The sequence below is a fragment of the Meles meles genome, chromosome 17 (genome assembly GCF_922984935.1).
Source record: "Meles meles chromosome 17, mMelMel3.1 paternal haplotype, whole genome shotgun sequence".
NCBI classification, from domain to species: domain Eukaryota; kingdom Metazoa; phylum Chordata; class Mammalia; order Carnivora; family Mustelidae; genus Meles; species Meles meles.
Window position 1 is genome coordinate 29,441,315 of NC_060082.1, and position 13,023 is coordinate 29,454,337.

The following is a 13,023-nucleotide window of genomic DNA, read 5'->3' on the forward strand; positions in this document are numbered from 1 at the left end:
GGTTTTGTGCTTCCAAATCGTTGTCTACGTCACTGCCCCTTTGTCACTCCCACCTGCGGCTCAGAGCACTTTCTGCTGGTGGTGTGGGGGTGTTCCGTTAGCTCTGCGTTCAGTTAACGTTTCCAGGGAGCTTAGTGTACAGCATGGACCGCTGTCTGGCAGGGGCCGGAGTCCCAGGCAGGAGACACGAGCTTTGTGCAGTTAGGTGCTGGAGGGGTTGAGGGAGGAGAGTACACGCCTGAAGTGTGCACGTTCAAGGTTCTTCCGAGGGAGCCTTTCACCCCAGCGTGAAGAAGTTAGCTTTCCCTGACAGGGGTGCTCATGCGTGGTGAGGTTTGGCCCGGGAGCTGGCCACAGGTTCTGAGATGGATGGGGGTGTGGTGTAGTTGTGCTGAACCAGGCCACCCGGCACCTTTTCTGGAGGGTGCCATAGGTCTAGGGACCAGGGGGAGCTCATCTTGGCACGAGGAAGTCCGTCTGCAGTTCAAGGCTCCACATCACAGGTCACCCCCTTCCTGAACTCTCTATGGCCCCAGCCTTGAAGCCTTCCATCCTGCCTCCTACTGCCCCCACCCCAGACCCATGTGAAATTTCCTTCCTCCACCCCCCTACCAACCTCCTCAGGGACATATTGGGATGTCACTAGCTGGGCTGGGAAGGAATGACAGCTGCCTGGCCTCAGGAGATCAGGCCAGGCAGCAGGGAGCCAGTGGAGGCTAATTTTACTTGCTGGGAGCAGGGAAAGTAATCCTCCTGCCCCCGCCCCTGGGCTGGCTCAGCAGGGCACGCTTGGCCCAGCAGGCTCAGGCGGTACAGTCCCCAAGGTGGGGGCACTGGGGACGCAGGGAGAAGAGGGCAGCGGGGTGGGGGACAGGAGACAGCGAGACCTCCAGGAAAACCATGGAGCCGTCCTCACCCCAGGATGAGGGCCTGAGGAAGAAACAGCCCAAGAAGCCGGTTCCGGAGATTCTGCCAAGGCCACCCCGGGCCTTGTTCTGCTTGACCCTCCAGAACCCCCTGAGGAAGGCCTGCATCAGCATCGTGGAATGGAAGTATCCTTTGGGACCCCCGGGCTGTAGGGGAGAGACTCTGTCATGTGGGAGAGGGAGGCAGGGCATGGTCACAGAACCCAGACTTTGGGGGCCAAGGGGCCCGGGGAACTGGAGATGGGGTACACTGCCCCAGAAGAGGATAAGGAGCCTCTGGAAAGGAAAGCTTCAGCTGAAAGGAAGGGGGAGCAGCAGGAGGACCCGGCGGGTCTGCTGTGGCCTGAGTGCTTGGTCCCAGGCCTGGTGATAACCATCTGCGGAAGGGACCCGGATGTTCCCGGGGGGCGGTTCACACGTGTGCCCAAATCCCGTTACCGTGGGGCTCCACTGAAGGGTGTGAGGCAACGGTCTCATTCTGATACAGGATGGGAGAGAAAGAAGTAGGAGCCTCTGCAAGAAAATTCCCTCTACCCTTGGTGGGAGGGTGTGAAGGCACAGAGACTGCCGAACAAGGGGGTCTGGCTGAGGATGGAGTCAGGGGAGGAATGGCCTCGAACAAAGAGCTGATGAGGGAGGCATGGGGAGAGGCCGAGATGCCGGCGGTTATAGCTCAGACATACCACGCTGGGGACAGGGACTCGCCAACCCTTTCTCTGTTTGCTTTAGCTCTGAGAGGAAGAACGATGAAAATGTCTGGGTTATTTGGGGAAGGAGATTGGGGGGAAGGGCTGATCAAGTGCCTTCTCAGAGAGAGAGGTCAGGAATATTTGAAATATTTCTGTAAGGTTCTGGAAGACTGGGCGCCCACCAGCTGTTCCCTAGAAGATAGGGGAATAAGGGCTAATGGGAAGGATAAGAAAAACTTGGGACCAATTGGAAAGGCTGGGGTCAGAGTTGCCCCCCCCCAACCTGGTGACGTGCAGCGCCCTGGGGATTGAGTTTCTCCGGGGGGTTCTCTCTCCTCCATCCTCTGTACCTCTGCGCCTTCTCCTCTGCAGCTTCCGCTCCTGTGGCCCACCTCTTTTCAAACCCTGGCAGGAAGAGAAGGGGGTGGTCAGTCCAGACCTTCTGCGCACTGTGCCTCCCATCCCCCAACCTGTCCCCCCTCCACCACCCGCTTTCCAGCGGCTCAGCCTATGGGATGGGTTTCCGGGCTCGCCCACAAAGGAATGGGTCCCAGGGGTGCCCCCTGGGAAATGACTGTGAAGGGGACGGGTGTGCCTGGGATGGAGGCATGAGTGGGTGTGGGATGCGCACCCCAGCGTGTGAGCGTGGCTCGGGTGGGGGCGGGGTGGGTCGCTGACCCAGTCGGCTTAGCAGGTCCTTCCTCAGGTTGGGGGGGGCGGTTGGCTCAGGTACCACTTCTGCAGGTTCCCCTTTCCCGTCCTGTCCTCTGGATATTCAGCCCTCAGCAGCCCTTGCCACTTCTCCGAGTGAGCCCCCCATATTGTCATTGGCCAGAATCTCAGAAAATCATGGCACCTCAGGAGCGGGGACAGGTAGGGTTGGGGGATGGGCAGTAGCTTGCCGGGGAGTGTTGAGTCTTCCTGCCCTTGAAGCTGAGTAGCCCTCAGCCAGGAGCCAGCACCTCAAGTTGCCATCACGGCTAAATGGAAGTTACCTGTTCCCGAGGAGAACCTGGCCATTTCTGTAACCTGCAGGAGAGCAGGGAAAGAGCAACAGGAGCCTGTACCATACCGCTCCCCTTAATGCTACCGATCCCGCAGCCCAGTCTCCTTAACCCTGACACCAGACCCTTCGAGACCATCATCTTGCTCACCATCTTTGCCAACTGTGTGGCGCTGGCTGTGTACCTGCCCATGCCAGAAGATGACAACAACACTCTGAACCTTGGCCTGGTAAGAGAGGTCCTCCTATCCCCCCACCACCACCCCGCAGGCCTGCAGCGCCAGGCTGGGGAAGACCCCCTTGGTGGAATGACCAGCAGGTCGGGGGGGGGGGGCGCTGGAGCTCCTGTCTCCTGAGGAGACAGACCCCACACTCCCAGCCACCTGCAGGGCTGCTGAGCCACTCGACAGCTTTGCAGGGCAAGCCTGCTAACTCTGGATTCTGGAATATTACCACCCAGCACTGAGCAAGGACTCCCCATGCCCAAACACTATGCTAAGCATTTGATGAGGGGAAGCTCAGAAAATCCACACAACAACCTCATAAAGTGGCGCCGTCGGATGGATGTGGGAACTGAGGCTTAATAAGGTCAGCTACAGAGCGATGGAGGCCGAGGGCTACTTTCCCTTTCCTGGACCTCATCCAGAAGGAGCTTGCCTCCTGGGAGAGTGGGATCTAGGGATTCCGAGAGAGCATGTGATTTAGAGCTCTAGACCACGTTCTCCTCGCCCCTTCACCGATAACATGGACCCAGAAATGCTGGATTCAGAAGGGGTTTTCCAGGATCCCGTTGTCCTATCTCCTCCCCACCTCACTGGCTTACAGATGAGAAGACCGAGCCCTGTGGAGGTGAAGGGCTGACTTGACGTAACAGCTAGACGATAGTTAACATGGCTACCATTTATGCTGTGCTTACTGGATGCCTCTGTGCTGAATATTTTACGTTATTGTCTTACTTAATTCTCTTAACTACCCCCTGTGAGGCAACACCATTAAATTCATGTAAAAGACAAGGAAATCTAGGCTCTGAGAGTTTGGGTAACTTGCCCAGGGTCACCCCATATGCAAATCCTGCCATAGGGTCTCAAACTCAGGCCTCTCTGACTTTAGGACCTGCTCTTATTATCACTGTGTTGCCCATGTGGTGACAGCGAGAGGACTTCTAGGGGAAGCCCTCATAAGAAACCGAGCTCTCAGGCATTTACACTCTAGGCCCCCGAGGCGACAGGACAATGGGCCCACCATCTCAACAGGCTTTGTCCTGCATTTGTACCATGGGGATGGGAGGGAGGAGGCCAATTAACATGCATCCGGGGCCTGAAAGAAAGATATTTATCTTTGCCTCTCTTTTATGCCCGTTTCCATGGGAATCTATCTTGAGCTGGTAAGAAGCTGGGATTTTAAGTGTGTGCTTGGCTATAAACAGAAAAAACTCTGAGCTCCTGAGTGTGGAAGGAGAGTGAGATGAACTGTGGGCAGGACCCATACAACCGAGGCTGGGAGGGGGCTCTGAGCCTTCCACAAGACAGGCCTTGTACTCAGTGTCCCTGAATCCAGGAGGGCTCTGGGTTCCCCCCACTCTTCAGGATTTCATATTTTGGGGACTTTGTTCCATTTCAACTCCTTAAGAAGTTGACTCCTTTCAAAAGAAATTGCCCTCTGGAGAGGGTTAAGTTACTGGGTCTGTCATCTTCCATTTTGAAACAAAATGGCTGCCCTAAAAATTTCCCAAGGTCCTGTGCACTTTCCTTAACCTATGGGCTGGAGTTACAAAGCCTTGGGCAAGGTCTAGAGCTCACAGACACGGGATGATGAGTTTTGGAAAAGGAAAACCTTACCAGAAACCTTTCCAAAGCAGTGAATATCACTTCAAATGTCAAAGTGGGACAGACTATTAACAGTCAATGAGGGAATCCTAATCTGATCCCTTTGGGGTGAAGCCCAGAGAGGGTAGGTGATACTCAGGGTCACAGAGCCAGCTTCCAGCTGTGGACTTTTTTTTTTTTTTTAAGATTTTATTTATTTATTTGACAGACAGAGAGCACAAGTAGGCAGAGAGGCAGGCAGAGACAGAGGAGGAAGCAGGCTCCCCACTGAGCAGAGAGCCCAGGGCTCAATCCCAGCACCCTGGGATCATGACCTGAGCCAAAGGCAGAGGCTTTAACCCACTGAGCCACCCAGGCGCCCCTAGCTGTGGACTCTTAATTCCCACTTGTCACTATATGTTCATCTCCATACAATCCAGCAGGAGGAAAATTAGTGGAATTAGACCAGAAGGAAGGGAAATCAGATATTTATCTCTCTCTTATTCTATTGGCTGCTTTGTAGATATCTGAGAAAGGTTAGGGACTTTCAGGTCATCCAAAATGACCCGTAGTTTTTAAGAAGGGAGGCCCAAGGACCAATCCTTCACTAACTTTCTCATTCATTTAATAAATTTTTATTTAGTGCCTATTATATCCCTGGCCCATGCTGGGGATATAATTAGGAACCAAGTAGACATAGTTCTAATCTTCCCAGGGCTTAATTAATTAAATCAATTAAACATAATATAATTAAACCAATTACACTTAAATTATAGATAAAATGAGATGAGAAGTGTATGAGATTTGGGACACTATGAATACCGGAGGAGGACCTAGTCCTTCCCAGAGGATGAGATGTTTATCCTGAGATGCAAAGGATGAGTAAGGGGCCAACTTCATGGGCATGTGACCTATGTAGTCGCTCTGGGGCCCACACTCAGAAGAGTCCCATGCTTGGGGTTTAATGATCTGTGGTTATAGTACAGGAAATTTAAACGATTTCATCTGTGAAGCCTTATTTTGTGAGTGAAGACCAATGGGACAATAGTATATGGAGGTACATGGACCAGTAGCTTGGAGCCACGGTCCACTCCCAGCTCCCCTCCCCCCTCCCCCCACCCCGCCACCTCCTACCAGCTTCCCACCTCAATAGACAGACACTGCTCAGTCTCTCCCTGCTGGTGTCCTGGGCCAGGGTCAGGGTTGGGTACATGAGGGTCTTGAGTGTCTCAAGATAGGGTATGGCAAGGGCTGTCCCCACCCTAGGCTGACAAGGTCACAGCCCATTCCGTGAATGACTGCCAGGTGGAGCCAACGGCTCATCCCCCGACCAGATACTCTGTGTTTCCTGGAGCAGAGGCCACCATACCCCTGTGTGCTGGCTGTCACCTTGGGTGGAGGCAGCAAGGCTGTGAGAAGGGAGAGGCCTGCCTCTACTTCCCCACCTCTAGCCAAGAGACAGGCTGGCTGGCTGCTGGGTGGTGAGTGGGTCATGGAGGAGGATGGGGAGTGCCTGTGAGGGTCCGCACTCGCCCCCCACAGCAGTAAATAGGCAATTAAAAGCCCCATGACAGGTTGAAAAGGAAACCATGGAAGGAAGGAAAAAACTTTATATTTTAACACCAGGGGAGAGTTTGTAGACGCCTCCGCAGGGAGTCCCATGAGCGAAGTGCTGGAAGCAAGAGGTTGAGGGATGAGTTTGGGACTTGGAAAAATCTCCCGGACCACCGCGTCGAGGGTGGACTGGGGGAGGGGGACGATGAGAAGGGAAGCAGGGAGAGGAGGAGGCTGTGAAGTTGTCCAGGCAGGAAATGGGGGAGACTGGAACTGAGGCGTGATGGGTGAGAGGACGACGTGGAGAGATAGCGAGGAGATGGCTCCACGGCACTTGGTGCCTGAGGGATGTGGGGAGGCGTGGGGGAGGGGAACAGGAGGCGAGGATGACGCTGGGGTTTCAGAGTAGGTGACAGAGCAGGTTGCTGTATCGCCTTAGGAGACGCACACGGCACCCAGGGAGGAGCAGGCTGAGGTGGGAGGAGGGACAGTGATTTTTGGTTTCTGTCATGTTGACACGCAGGGGCCAGCGCTAGCCAGGCGATTGGCTTTGCAGGGCTGAGCCTCTGATGGGTGAGAGGTAGGGGGCAGGGCTGGGCAGGAGGCAAGGAAGGCTTCCCACAGTCACTCTGTGTGCGAACAGCGTCAGGAGGTGGACGGCACCCTCCACTGTGGGAAAGAAGCCCTGACACCCGTCTGTGGGTCAGGCTCCCCTGCACAATCTGGTGCCCCCCCCAGGAGCTTTCTTCTGCTGCTCATCTCCTTCCCTCCCCACCCCTAAGCTTTTGCTGCAGGTGAGGGATGCTGCTGAGGCTCCCCCTGTACCCCAACTCTCCCTGTTCTGTGTCAGTGCGGGAAGCGGGGTCTTCCCTGAGCAGAAGAGGACACTGAGGCTCAGGGAGGGCAGGGGAGTTCTGGGGAGACATGGTGGGTCAGAGAATGGCAAGAAGAGGGTCGGGGATGCTAATGTCCTGGCCAGCTGTGTATCCTCATGGCAGAGCGGGAGAGGAGCTCTGAAATCAGCCAGGTTGGGGAAAAGTGGGTCCTGGAGCTACCGACGTATGCTTTTGAGTCCAGGACCATTGACATCCTAGCTGTGTGATCTTGGACATGTTATTTAACTTCTCTATGCCCTCAGTCCCCTCGCTGGTAAGATGGGGGTAACGTCATATACTTGAGAGAAGTTACTGGCTGAATCAAGACCAGGTGTGTTGTGGCTTCCCTTCTCTCAACATAAGGAATTTTATTATATAAAAATCACAGTGTCTCAGAGCAGGCTCCCTAGTCACAAAGCCTTAATCACAGAGACTTTGGGTTGTTCTAAATTCAAAGGCTATGCCCAAAGGATTATATATATTAAAAAAAATTCCTCTTCACTCCACCCGCTATCTGTCCCTGATTTCTTTTTTTTTTTTAAAGATTTTATTTATTTATTTGAAAGACAGAAATCACAAGTAGGCGGAGAGGCAGGCAGAGATAGAGGAGGAAGCAGGCTCCCTGCTGAGCAGAGAGGCCGATGCGGGGCTCGATCCCAGGACCCTGGGATCATGACCTGAGCCGAAGGCAGAGGCTTTAACCCACTGAGCCACCCAGGCGCCCCTGTCCCTGATTTCTCTTAGAGTTTTCCTTTTCACTCCTTGAAACCTCCAACCTCTCTGAATGGCTTTCCTGGCCACCCAACCCCCCTCTCCAGCAAATTTTCCTCCTCCCCTTCCTTACCACCAACAGCACCCAGTGTTTGCTGAGCACCCACGATTGTGCAGGATCTATTGTAATGCTGTATATGCATGACCTAATTTATTGCCCACAACACCCCAAAGGCAGGTAGTATTATTTTTCTCATTTTTACAGAAGAATAAACTGAGGCACTGGGAGGTTAAGTCACTGCACATGCCCAGTGGGCTGTGTGGGCAGGACTGTATCCTGTGTTGGGCATCTTGACGTGGCTTTCTTGATATGAGGAGAGGATAACCTTCCCTGCTTCCCTGGCGAGCGGCACAGGAAGGAGTCCCGTGAGAGCAGAACCCAGTCCCTTGCCATAACCCTGTTTTCTCCTGATTGGAAAACTGCTGCCTGCCAAGGCCAGAACGGATGCTCGGAGCACCCAGCCCCAGGCACTCCCTGGACCGGACTCCACTGCCTTAAGCTTGGGAAGCCGGTGTCTAACACAGCCCTGGCCTGGAATTCTCCCAAGAAAGTGAAGGCTGGGGTTGTAGGTCACAAAAGGCACCATTTGTCAGAGAAGCAGGAGGAGGGAATAGACACAGAGTCACCATGGGGGCCAGCAAAAGGGAAGTGAGATGTCCGAGGGCAGTTGGAAGCCAAGACCAGAACTCAGGGCCCTCGCCCCCAACCTAGACCAAGACGCTCCCAAGCCAGCTCTGCTCCTTGAAGGCCCACTTGCTCCCTGAAGTCTGAAGGGGAGACCCCGACTGTGTTAAAGGGGACTTTGGAAGCATCGCCATTCCAGCCTTGAGCAGCCCGAGGAAACTCATGCGGAAAAGCAACAAGGATCAGAGTTACTAATTATTGGGCACAGACTGGGAATTGATTGCTTTTGGCGCATTATCTCACTTCATCCTTGAAACAGCCCTGTGTCTGAGTATGCTTTCCAAACCGTGCAAACGTGACTCTGACTAAAATAAAGAAGGAACACAGCTCACAGATGAAGTCGACCCAGAAGAGAACAAACAGGGGGGTAAAGCTCATGCTAAGAGAATCGGAGGAACAGAAGTGGATGATGTTGGAGAAAGAAATGATGGGATAAGATCCCCAGGTTAGACACCAGGCTACCTGAGGTCCCACGGGGCGAAGAAACAGTCACCCGTTGGGGTTGTGTTTTCTAGCAGGCAGAAATCATTTGCATCTCTACAGGATAGAACTGTGAGAGTTGAACAGGTACCTTCCCCCAGCCTCAGGGGTTTTCAAGGGCAGGGGAGGGAAAGGAAATTTGGCAATGCTGGGAAACTGGTGGGGACCATTCCCAAACTACTGGGATCTAGCAGGTAGAGGCCGGGCATGCTGCTAACATCCCGCGATGCCTAGGAAGACGCCCTTCCACCAGAAAATTCTCCGGCTTACAATGTGAATGAGACCGGGGCTGATAGACTTTGTCCTAGATCATGAAATAGTCCTTGGCCAGGCCTGTTATAAAATGCTCCAACATGCCCTTACAAGGACATGATGACCTCCTTTTGTCTAACTTCTAAGTTCTGGATGATTTTTGGCACACCGGTTAGGTGGGCCTTAGTGGTCCCTGGGGCAGGGCCAGGCTAGCGGGATTCAGCCTTTCAGCTTGTCCCTGGCCTCCTCCTCTCCGGCCTCCCCAGTCCCGGTCCTCCGAGAGTGGTGGGCCCACGCCTGCCAGCCCGCCTGTGTCAGCAGACTCGGCCATGCCCCAGTGCATTCCTGGGGTTCAGGTTCCTGTGCAGTCGTCTGCACAAGGCTGCAGCCTAAGCCTCTGGCATCCAGCGCACTTGTCTTTTTATAGGGTCTGGAATGTGCCTGCAGACTCCTGCGGCCAGCAGCCCACTCCACCTCACCATCTGGGGAGCCTCTGGCCTCAGATGGACCCCAGCTCTGGCCTTATTCTTTGGAGATCGGGGCGGGACCTGCCGGGCCCAGGTGATCGAGTCTGGGTCACCCTACAGGGTCTGGCAAAGTGAAATGAAAGCTGCCTTCCGGCCCCACCTTGAAGCCTGCCCTCTTTCACTGCAGGGACTCAGCTCCCCTTCTGGGGGCTTAGTGTTCCCCACCCCCACTCTGTGCCTCTCTCACAGGGCACAGCTGCAGACGGGGCGGGCGGGGGGGGGGCGGGTAGTGAACAACGGAAGCCTGGAAGAACCCCTGGGCGCCCTGTCCAAGTTGTGCAGACTTTGGGGGAGTCGGGGGGGAAGGGGAACATGGGGCTTGCACATCAGACAACCTCCGACCTCCGACCTGGACTTCTGGCAGCTTCCTGAACTCTCTGAGCCTCTGTCACCTCACAGGGGACCACGAAAGTGACCCTTGTAGAACTCTTACATCGATCAGGGCAATGACGTCACATCCCACCTGGCACACAGGGATTGTGTGGTTTTCATTCTTTTCCTTCTCTGTCCGAACAGCACTCCCAGACCACAGCCATGGGGCCATGGAAGACATGGGCAAGACCTGACAAAGCCCTGAGGCGTCCCAGGCTTGCTGTTTTTCGCTCCCTCCCCGGCATGGCCTGCTGGCTGAGACCACCAACCCTGGAAGCAAACCATCTAGGTTCACGTTATTGTTCTATTGCATAATAGCTGTGTGATCCCAGAGAAATCACTTAACCCCTCTGTGCTTCAGTTTCCTCCTCTGTAAAATGAGGGTAGGAGTACCTCCCTTACACAGTTCTGTGAGGATTAAATGTATGTATGTGGCTCGAGTAAAGCCTGGTAATTAAGTGGGTGCTGAATATATCTTAGCTAGCACTCTGATTACCTAAGACAGCACGGTCTCCCATGCCCTCCCAGTCTGGGCACCCCAGTCTCCCCTCATCCCACCTGTCACCACCACCACAAGGATGCAGACGCCTCCTGCTACTCTCCGCTCCATGGTCTTGCTTGGGTAGAAAGCCCTGGCATGTCTGACCCACCAGGACCTGGGAGAGTGCAGTTCTGTGTGGGAAGGGAAGGGGAAGCAGGACGGCAGGAGAGAGGCCCACTCAGATCACATCTATTTGGGTAAGACTCCATCAGGCTAAATATAGCTACATTCCTCACTCCTGAACGGGTCATTTTCCAAACCTGGAGGCTGAGGTGGTCATGGAGATAGACGCCAGGACCCTGGTCACCCTGTGCATGATGTGGCCACCGGACACCAAGCTGGTTTAGTAGAAAATTTGTTGTCTCAGTCACGACAGGTGGGACAAACCCTCTTGGCCTCAGGCACCCCGGTTCCCTCTCTAAGCCCCACTCTCCTCAGCTGGGAAGTAGGAAAAACAGTGTAGCCGGGCTGAACATTTGTCTAGAATTGAGGTGCTCAGGAAATATCATTTTCCCTAGAAATCAACATTCTCTTGATCCTGAGCTGGGTCCCTCTGGATGGGGAGAACCTCAACATTGGTTATTCTCGCCGCTCTCCGTTAGCCTGCCTGCCCTGGGCTTGGGTCGGGCCCTGCGTCTCAGGCAGTGTTAAGGGTCCCGGGTCCCAGGTGCTCTGTCCATCCCACATGAGGCCGTATTGTTCCAGTCCCCTGGCCCCCTCAGGCCTGCCCTCCACTGTCTCCATGCGAAGCTGAAGGGGCAGGAATCCTTGGCAAGAAGGGACCCTGCTTTCTTGGGGGGCCCCGAGGCTTCCTCCCAGACCCTGCTACATCTTTCGGGCATGATGAGGAAGAAGACCCCAGACCTGATCTACCCCAGAGGCTTCTCAGCCCTGGGGTCATCTCTGTTTTGCTGTGAGATAGACCTGTCTCTTCAACCCATTCTCACATGGTGGGTTCAGGCTTCAGAAAATGAAGGCCTGGGGTCCTGGCACAACCTCTCCTGGGGCAGGAGGCCCAGCCTTGCTGTCTGCTTATGGGAGCAAGAAAGGGGATGAATCAGGAGGAAAACAATCATTAATGTTAGCAAAGTATCTTACAATAGCAGCACCCAGCCAGCCTGCTTCGAGCACTTGCTGGGAGGCCCACAAGCATGAAGGGCTGTGGGGGGATACCCACATGGAGCCCCCCACAAGCCAGCCTGAGCCCTCTCCACGCACCCTGGGCTCCCCTTCCCTCAGCCAAACTCACTTTGGCTCCTTGAAGCGAATGTGCCTTCAAGAGTTAACAACAAATATGAAAGAATGCCCTTCCACCAGGAGGACTTGTGTGCTAGCAGATCACAAGGGCTTGACCCTAAGGAAGGAGACCCAGGCCCAGGTGACGGGGAGAGCACAGTGATGGCAAGCCCCCTTCCCCGGGAGCCCGTTGACTTGAGCCATGCTGGCTCCTTTCTTAGCCCTGCTCTAGGCTCTTATGGTTCTTCCTGAGCCCTCGAGTGGGGGGGCGCTGGGGGCCTGGGAGACGGGAGTCCAGTCCAGTCTTCCGGCAGGCTGCAGTGTTGGGGTGGGGATGAGGAGAAAAAGGGTGTGGTAACCGCTGCCTCTCTGGTCCCAGACAGGGAGCAGCCAGCTCCCGCCATCTTCCCTCAAGGCCAGTACAGGCCAGGGGGAAGAGCAGACGGCAGGACTGACTGACCCTTATGGCTGGAAAGCAGCCGGAAAACAGAGGCAGTAGGAGGGTGAGGGGAATGCAGTCTGAGCCTTGCCTTTTTCAGCCCAGGACTTCGGGAGTGTCCAGCTTTAATGCCCCCAGGAGCCGGGGCAAGGCCTGTGGGTCAGCGCCACACACCAGGCCTACCTCTGGCCAAGAGGTGCCCCTGGAAGCCCCGGTTAGAGGCTGTTTGTGGAGAGACAGGAACTCCCTAAAGGGGACACGTGGCAGCGAAGGCCCTTGAAGGAAGCTGATAACAACGCTCTTCTCCCAAAGCCGGACCGGCTCACGGTCCTCCCGGGAGGCCAGGAGGGTCAGGGGATCAGAACTGTCTCCCCGTTTCAGCCTGCAGTGTAGTGTCCCTTCTTAGGAATAGAGACCCCGAGGCTACACCTGTGTTGATTCTGCACCCAGTTCCGGTGCGTATGGGGGGATTTCCCCCACACCACCAAGCGAGGCTCTCACTCCAGCTGGGTGTCCGACAATTGGAACGAATTCTGACACTGTCTACCCGGACGGAATGTCAGATCTCACAGGCTCAGGGCTCAAGTCCTACCGGATCGACACCACCCCCAACTTCAAAAGCCAATAGCAAGTTCAGGTTGTTATCTGTGCTTCTGACTGACAGGCTATGGATGGGAGGTTCCTATGACCCTCCCCTTAGGTTTGACTTTTGCTAGAGTGACTCACAGAACTCGGGGAAACATTTGACCGTCTCCACCGCCCGGCTCACTAGAAAAGGGTGTAACTCGGGAACAGCCGGATGGAAGAGATGCATAGCTTGGCCTCAGGGTATGGGGGGAAAGGGCACGAAGCTTCCATGCTTTCTGAG

At 54.9% G+C, this 13,023-nt stretch overlaps 1 protein-coding gene across 1 annotated transcript in view; it reads left to right on the forward strand.

Annotated features, from left to right (window-relative positions):
* The first annotated feature begins 900 nt into the window (after nt 1-900).
* The window catches only part of CACNA1S (calcium voltage-gated channel subunit alpha1 S), a 68,399-nt gene continuing 56,276 nt past the window's right edge, over nt 901-13,023 (forward strand). Inside the window, exons 1-2 of the mRNA XM_045982783.1 lie at nt 901-1,052; nt 2,743-2,848. Of these exons, the coding sequence (XP_045838739.1) occupies nt 901-1,052; nt 2,743-2,848 (258 nt within the window). The remainder of the gene's footprint in view (nt 1,053-2,742; nt 2,849-13,023) is intronic.